Genomic DNA, 8,212 nt, shown 5'->3' on the forward strand with positions numbered 1-8,212 from the left:
TGTGCATGTCCACTGTGTGCATGTGGTGAGATGAACTCATCAGGTCTTCACAGCATTCAACACAGTTTTAACATATTGGGTACTTTCCTGTGGCTACCCTTTCTGCACAAAGGATTATAAAAAGACATAAAAAAAGACAACCATTTAGTGAGACATGGTCATAAAGGGGCTGTTATGGACAAGAAAGCTCACCGTGAACTCTGGAGAGAGCGAGGAAGTTTATAATAAGCACCAGGAAGAACCAAGAAGCTCGAGGCCTCTTCTGAAGAGCGGGAGGCCTGAGCAGCCGTGATTGGCCATTGTAGGTGTGGGAGAGGGTCAGGGCATGTCAGGGAGAAGCAATGAGATGGCTGATGGCTTCAGTGAACCCTTCCAGCCATGTCTGAGCCCAGAAACGGAAAGCAGTTGATGTCTGCAGGTGGAGGAGGAACAGGAGGAAGATTATCCCGGGTATACGGAAGGAAGAAAGTCCTCTCTTGGGCTAATCATGTATGGAAGTGACATTTCCATGTTCTGGGCATGGCTGTGCCTGGGAGATGGGGAATGGCTGCTGCTGGGGTGGCTGTGCTCAGTCATGGCCCACGAGCTGACCCTGCTCTGCTCCTCTGTTACACTGCCCACACTTGGATGGTCCTCAGGAATCATCAATGAACCGGGTGGATCCATGAACCCCCTGGAGTGATGGGTATGGATCCAAATAGGGGATTCAAGCAAGTGTGAGACTGGGACATTGAGGTGACTGGTGACCATTGCCAGGTGTATGAAAGAAGCTGGATGAGTTGTGATTTGCTCACAGGCATTTCCAACTCCACAGAAAAGCAGAGTCTTGCAGTTAAAGCAATAGCACTTGACATAAAACCCACCCCCAAAACACAAAACACTCACACTGACCACAGGAAAAGCCTTGAAAAACATTGGAGAAAAATCTACCAGGTCCCAGGGGCCAGGGCTCAGCCATTCTGGTGATGAACAAGCATCAAGGGCTGACATGGCATCAGAGCCACCTCCACATGGCCCTCACCACCTGGAACCAGTGTCTCCAAGTCTTTCCTTCAGCAGCCTCCAGGGACAGGGACCTGCACTGGTTGTTTCCTTCACAGCTGTGTCAGTGATGGCCCTTCATGGGGTCCCAAACACCCTCAGAAACTTGGTATTGCTTCTGCCTTTCATTTCATTAGAGGTTTGTTCATTCTCTCAGTAGCTGCAGTTCAGGATCACGGCAGCAGAGGGCTCATTAACATCTAAAATGCTCTTACAAACCAAGGCTCTGTGCATCATTTTCCTAAAGGCTTCAAGTCTCGTGTGGATGATTAGGGGGATTTCAGGAATAACCAAACAGAGAGCATTTCCATAATAAATAGCAATAAAGCCAAATTTCTTCTATTCACTTCCCTGCTCGCCCTTCCCTCCCTTTCCAGAACAGGTGGTATCAGCAGACTACAGTTCATATTGATGTGGAATGTCTCCTAGGAAAGACTGAATATGTCAGAAAAGTACGTAACTAAATCACCATATGAGCAAGGGGAAAGGCCAGGACAGCTCAAGAGGAGTCACACTCCTCTGGACCAAGAGGTGGGTGTTCCTGGCAATCTCAGGTGCCACAGCACAGTGATACTTGTGTTCAGGAGCTGGTCAAGTGACCCATCTCCTGTTCTGTAACGGTGTCTGAGTTTGCTCAGGTCACCCCTGACTTGAGCCCCATCCACTGCTGGGTGTTCTCCAGACTCCTGCCTTCAGGAACAAAGTCCCAGGAGACCTTGCTGGTGAAGATGGAGGCAAAGAAGCCATGAAGAACCTCAGTCCCATCTGATTCTACTCTTACGAAGTTCAGCAGCAGGTCTATGTTATCCTGGCCTTTTTCTGTAAGGAAGCTCTGTCAGCTCATCTTGCTGCCCTCAGCCTCCCCTGCAGGTATCAATTCCAGGGTAGCTTTGGCATATTCTCTGCATCCATGGATAAGGTTTCTAAATTCCACCTTTGCAGCTTCCCCTGCTCCCACCTCCTGTGTGCTGCCTTTGTGCCCTGCAGCTCCAACAGTTCAGATCAGCAGCTTCATGAGATAAATTCTCCTTTCCACGGGGACTTGGAGAGATCATTCTTGTGCTTGGAGCAGGCTGTCCTGTAAGGCTGATCCTCAGCTCCTTCACCCTTCACACCTACTTCCATGTCACCACTTTGCCCACCATCCCCCATTATGTCAAAGCCTTCTTCTCTGGAGCCCACCAGCCTGTGCTCTGCTGCTGGCCTTCCTCCCTCCCCTCTGGTGCCTGGGACCCCACTGTGTCCTGGTCACAACAGACAAGGCGGACACTGATGTTCACACCCCTCACCAGCTCTTCCTTGTTTCCCAGTTACAGATTCAGGTGAGCATCACACTGGTTTGCCCACCAGCCAGCCACATTAAGAAGTTGTCCCAAGATCTTCTAGAATGTTGGCACCTACAGCTTTGACTGGTCAATGAATGCCAGGGCAATTGCAGTTCCCCATAGGAACCTGCTCATTGACTGCAGGATTCCTCAGGTTGCTGACAGAAGATCTTTTCCATTTGTTCTCCATGATCAGTTATTTTGTAACACCAAACATGTTGTCACCCAGTACTTGGTTTACATGTCAAAGTCTTGGAACTGGGGGTAGGTGTGGCTGTGCTACAGTTGTCACCTCTCTGAGAAGACAACAGGAGTTTGACCAATGTCAGACAGAGCCGATTTCAGCTGCTCCAAGATGGACCCACTCCTTGCCAAATCTGAGCCACTCAGTGATGCTGGCAGCACCTCTGGGATATTGTATTTGAGAAAGGGTAAAAAACGCTGCACAACAGCAGGTGGGAGAGAGGAGGGAGGAAATGGGAGAGATAAGCACTGCAGACACCAAGGTCATATCCCATAGGACCCAAGTAGGTCTTTCAGCAGGCCAAAGCTTGCTCTCCTGAAATCCTGCTCTTGGCCTTGTTCTCATCTCCCAGGAGCCTCAGCTCCACTTTCCCATCCCTGACTGTTCCATCCTGACCAACTCTTTCTGGTTTGTAAGTGTGAAGTCCCACAGGGCACCTCACCCCACTGACTCCTCAGTCACCCATGTCAGGAAGATGTTGTCAATGAGCTCCAAACCCTCCTGGATGGCTGGTACCTTGTAGATATTCTGATATCTCAGGTCTGCCACGAGGACACGGCCCTGGAAACATGAGGCTTCTTTCATTTGTCTGAAGGAGGCCTCATCTCATTCCTCTTCCTCATCAGTGAGTGTATAGGTGATGTCCAGTCACCTCAACACTGCCCATGTTGTTCTGCCCTCTCATGCTGACTCCTCACCATTCAGCTGACATTGTCTGTCCCCAGGCAGAGCTCCACGCATTCCTGCTGGTCTCTCATATGAAGGGAAACTTCCCCTCAAAGTCCAGACCTCTGATATTATGAGTATCAGACTCCCAAGGCCCCACAGTTTCTGCAGGAGATGGTATTTGTAGTGCCCTTCAACTCCACATCCTGGTATCTTGGGAGAGACACCCTTATCAGGATAAGCCATCTGCACGCAAACATTATGAGCTGAACAAATGGAGCTTCAGTCAAGGGAGAGTGCAGACCTTGAGAAAACCTGGTGTTCGCCCATCAGAAAGCTCTAAAGATTTAAAAAGGGAAGTGACCAGTTCTGTATCGGGGCAGGAGAACAACCCCATCCATCAGGACAGAGCAGGACCTGACACGCTGAGCAGTGACCCTGAGGAGAAGGGCCTGGGCGCTACAAGGTCCCCACACCAGCCCGTGGTGCACGCTCACCATGAACAAGGCAGCTGCACACGGGGCTGCATGAGGAGGAGCGTGGGGACCCAGACACCTGCAGTTCTCATCCCATTCGGTTCAGCACTGGTGTGACCCACACACACGCGTGTGTGCCAGTGTGCGGCTTCCCAGTTTGGAGCAGCAGGGAGGAACTGGAGAGTGCAGGGCTGTGCCAAGGCAGGTTCAGCACCTTGTGCACATGGTGTGGGGTGCTGAGGGACCTGGGCTGCTTTGGCCCAGCAGCGCTGGGGAGGCTGCAGCAGTGCAGGAGTAGCCTGAGAGTGCTTGAAGGGCGGTTTCAGAGATGGTGGAGGTTTTCTGCGTAGTGGGAAAGAGCTTGAGAAAGAAATAATGGCCCAAAGTGCAGCTGGGGAGGTCCAGGCTGGACATGAGCAGAAAGGAATGTGATGGAAGGGCAGTGCTGTGGGGGAGCAGGTCAGCAGAGGGAGTCTGCATCAGCCCAAGGCTTTGTGCTTCAAGGACCAGCTGGGGAGGATGGAGAGATCTCAGCAAAGGAAGGAAGATGCTCAGACAAGAGCAAGGTGGGGCAGCAGGGGGGATGTCTCCAGCCTGCAGGGACAGAGGTGCAGGGGATGCCACAGCACAGGACAGGCTGTCGTGGAGATGATCACGGGATGGAAAGAGGTTGAAAGCTCCACCAGACATGAGCTCCTTCTCCCCTTGGCTATGGCTGTTGTCTGCACCTCTGATGCCTGTGAGGAGACACCTTGTCCTTGCAGCACAGGGGCCTCATGGCTCCTTGTCCCCAGCCAGGAACCTGGGAGGTGTGGGACCATAGTCCTGCCCTTGGCCTTGCACAGCCCCACATCACACTGTCCCAGGAAGGGCCCTGGGCAAGGAGGGCTGGACAGGATCTGCGTTCCCAGGGCTGGGGGTCAGAGCTTGGCCCTTTGGTTAATGAAACACATCCAGGTTTACTGGTTATCAGAGAGACCTTCACCTTGCTTTTCTGACCTGTCATTCTGCCTCCAGTTTTCTGCTCTAACCAGATCCTAGGAACAGTTTCTCAGTTGTGTCCCTCAGTGTGACCCATTAATGCTACAAGAAACTTTGGAGTTTACATCTGAGTTTGACTTCTTCAGAAGATTCTTCAGCTTCCCCTCAGGGTCTGAGGTCCATGGACTCAGCACCAAACCCACCAGAGGGGTCATTAAAGCACCTTGGGCTGCTCCGGTGCTGCTGAGCTGGGCTGGGCTCCTGGGACACAGGGAGCTCATGGCAGCGGCAGCGCTGCAGAGAGACAGCTCTGCCCAGGAGCAGCTCCTCTGCACACGCAGCAGGGCTGAGGGCTCTGCCTGGGGATCTTGGGAGACGAGCAAGGCAGAGAGAGATTAAAGGTGGTCAGGACTGGGAGGATGACTGAGAGCTCACTGGAGGAGAAACCTTTGCAGCCCTTGCCATGGTAAGTCTCTGGGTGCAGGGCAGTGCAGCTGTAGCTCCTGGAGGCATCTCCTGAAACTGGCACAGGCACAGCTTGTGGGGTCTGTAAGGAAGGGGCTCTTGTCAGGCCATGTTGAACAGCTGTGAAGGCGGGTGAGCACCCAGGGGTGCCCAGGGCTGTCCTGCAGAGCAGGGTCCCTGCACCCCAGGGCTGTGCCGGGCAGGGACTCTGCCGCCTGCCAGGGTCAGCGCTCAGCCTGCCCGGGAGATCCCATGGCAGCAGCTGTGGGTGGAAGGAGCGACCCCCGGCAGGGCAGGCAGGGAGCTTGTGGGGTTGAAGGGGGCTGTGTGGGTCAGGGCTGCTCAGAGCTCCAGATCCCCCCACAGACATGGCAGAGGGTCCTTCTGAACAAGGACATTGAGACAGGAACAGTTGCAAGGGAAGGAGTCTGTGCTTTCAGGTTTCCACTCTTGCTCGTCTGGGTGTGCAGTGGGAGATGGGGATTTATTTCTCTCTTTGGAGAAGACACTGAGACCCCAGTTCTCGTTAGGACTGGTCTGAGCTGCTCCTGAGCCCCTGCACACACAGAGCTGCCCCTGGGCAGTGCCAGGAGGTGTGAGCAGGACAGAGCTGAGCACACAGCGGGTGGGACGGGGTCTGTGACACTGACAGGGAGTAGACCAGGAACAGACACACAGCTGCAGGCAGTACAGACGTGGGCAGGGAGAAGGAGCTCCTACCAGATATGCCAGGGGCGGGATTTAGGAACCCCCTGCAATCACCCGCAGTTCAGACACATTTCCCAGTGCAACCCCTGGTCTCCTCTCCTCCCCAGCAGACCCTCTGCCCCAAAGCCATGGGGTCCAGGTCACGAGTCTCCACCTCAGCAGCTGGACCTCCAGGTGAAGGGTTCCTGGAACGTGGTACATAAATAAGGTGCTAAAAGTACTTGCTCTCCAGTGTGCGTGGCAGCAGCACAGCCTGGTAAGGAGAAGGTTCCACAGCATGCCCGTCTGCCTTTCTGTCCTTGCTTTATTTTCTGGTAGCACTGCAGTGTTCTTCCCTGTTTCTCCACCTGTCCCTGGTGCTCTTGCTCTCTGGGGTTGGGGTGGGAGTGTGGGTCAGTTTTTGTTCTGACACCAACACAGGGGTCTTGACCCAGAGGTGTGTTCATAGTATCTAGATGCCTAAGCTGCATTTTAAGCTGTGATGAACTGTGTTTTTCAGTTGGTAGAAAGAGAATTGGCTGAAACATCAGGGAGGAGGTTTTCCATGGGAAACAGCATGTTTATTTTCCCCAGAGAAGTCCCCTCTAATTTGTCACTGCCTTTTCCTCCTTGCACAGGTCCTCATGCCCACAGGCAGCAAATGTCCAACAGCAGCTCCATCACCCAGTTCCTCCTCCTGCCGTTCACAGACACACGGGAGCTGCAGCTCTTGCACTTCTGGCTCTTCCTGGGCATCTACCTGGCTGCCCTCCTGGGCAACGGCCTCATCATCACCACCATAGCCTGGGACCAGCACCTCCACACCCCCATGTACTTCTTCCTGCTCAACCTCGCCCTCCTCGACCTGGGCTCCATCTCCACCACTGTGCCCAAATCCATGGCCAATTCCTTCTGGGACACCAGGGCCATCTCATACTCAGGATGTGTTGCACAGCTCTTTTCGTTTTCCTTCTTGATAGTAGCAGAGTATTGTATGCTCACAGTCATGGCCTATGACCGCTACGTTGCCATCTGCAAACCCCTGCACTACGGGACCCTCCTGGGCAGCAGAGCTTGTGTCCACATGGCAGCAGCTGCCTGGGCCACTGGGTTTCTCTATTCTCTGCTGCACACGGCCAATACATTTTCACTGCCCCTGTGCAAGGGCAATGCCCTGGGCCACTTCTTCTGTGAAATCCCCCAGATCCTCAAGCTCTCCTGCTCACACTCCTACCTCAGGGAACTTGGGCTTATTGTGTTTAGTGCCTGTTTAGTTTTCATGTGTTTTGTTTTCATCATCCTGTCCTATGTGCAGATCTTCAGGGCCGTGCTGAGGATCCCCTCTGAGCAGGGACGGCACAAAGCCTTTTCCACCTGCCTCCCTCACCTGGCCGTGGTCTCCCTGTTCCTCAGCACTCTCATGTTTGCCTACCTGAAGCCCCCCTCCATCTCCTCCCCATCCCTGGACCTGGTGGTGTCTGTTCTGTACTCAGTGGTGCCTCCAGCAGTGAACCCCCTCATCTACAGCATGAGGAACCAGGAGCTCAAGGATGCCTTGTGGAAACTCATATCTTACAATTTCCTAAAGCATTAAACTGCCCATCTGCTTCTACATAGGAGTTTTAGAGTAACTAATTACAGGCCCAGCCTGTCATCTGGTTTTTCTGTTGTTGTTGGTAGTTTTTTTATTGTGATCATATTGTCATCCCATTTCTTAATTCACTGTCTGCTTTTCTTTTATAATCACTGGCTGTGTAAATGAGGAGCCGTGCTCTCCTTGTCTCTAAACAAAATAAAAGGCTCTTTAGTGACTTGTTTTTCACTATATCCTTCCTGCTAGGTCTTATGGAGCCGCAGGGACAGTTCCTGTGTTCATGGGAGGAGGGAAAAGAGTCCATCACGGCAGCCCTGCCAGGGAGCAGCAGCGCTTGTTCTTCCAGAGCTGTTCTGGTTCCACTCCCACACTCTCCTTCTCATCCCTGGTGTTGGTGCAAGGCCTGAGTGCTCGGGCAGCTTGGTCACCGTCCTGCTGTGTGTCAGTGCTGTGAGCGCAGGCAGGGACAGGCAATGGGCACTGCTGTGACAGAGCTGGCCGCACAACAGCCTTTCCAGATACAAAGGTGGGCAGTACATGATGGTTTATATCTTCTTGCGAAGTTTCTCTCAATCATATTCCTACAAAAGTCACCCACAGATTAAACACCATTGTACAGCTGAGCAGTGTGTGTGTGCAGGGCTGGCACACAGCAGTGTCCTCTCACAGCCAGGCTCCTGCCAGAGACCTGCAGGACCAGCAGAGCAGGGGCTGGGCTGTGCCCCTGTGCACT

General features: G+C 53.1%; 1 protein-coding gene across 1 annotated transcript; it reads left to right on the top strand.

Annotated features, from left to right (window-relative positions):
* Positions 1–6,363: 6,363 nt before the first annotated feature.
* Positions 6,364–7,631, top strand: LOC135577810 (olfactory receptor 14J1-like). The gene has a single exon (XM_065047931.1). It carries the CDS (start codon positions 6,388–6,390, stop codon positions 7,477–7,479), a length of 1,092 nt encoding a protein of 363 aa, XP_064904003.1. The 5' UTR covers positions 6,364–6,387; the 3' UTR covers positions 7,480–7,631.
* The last annotated feature ends 581 nt before the right edge of the window (positions 7,632–8,212 follow it).

Source organism: Columba livia, unplaced genomic scaffold (assembly GCF_036013475.1).
Source record: "Columba livia isolate bColLiv1 breed racing homer unplaced genomic scaffold, bColLiv1.pat.W.v2 Scaffold_140, whole genome shotgun sequence".
NCBI classification, from domain to species: domain Eukaryota; kingdom Metazoa; phylum Chordata; class Aves; order Columbiformes; family Columbidae; genus Columba; species Columba livia.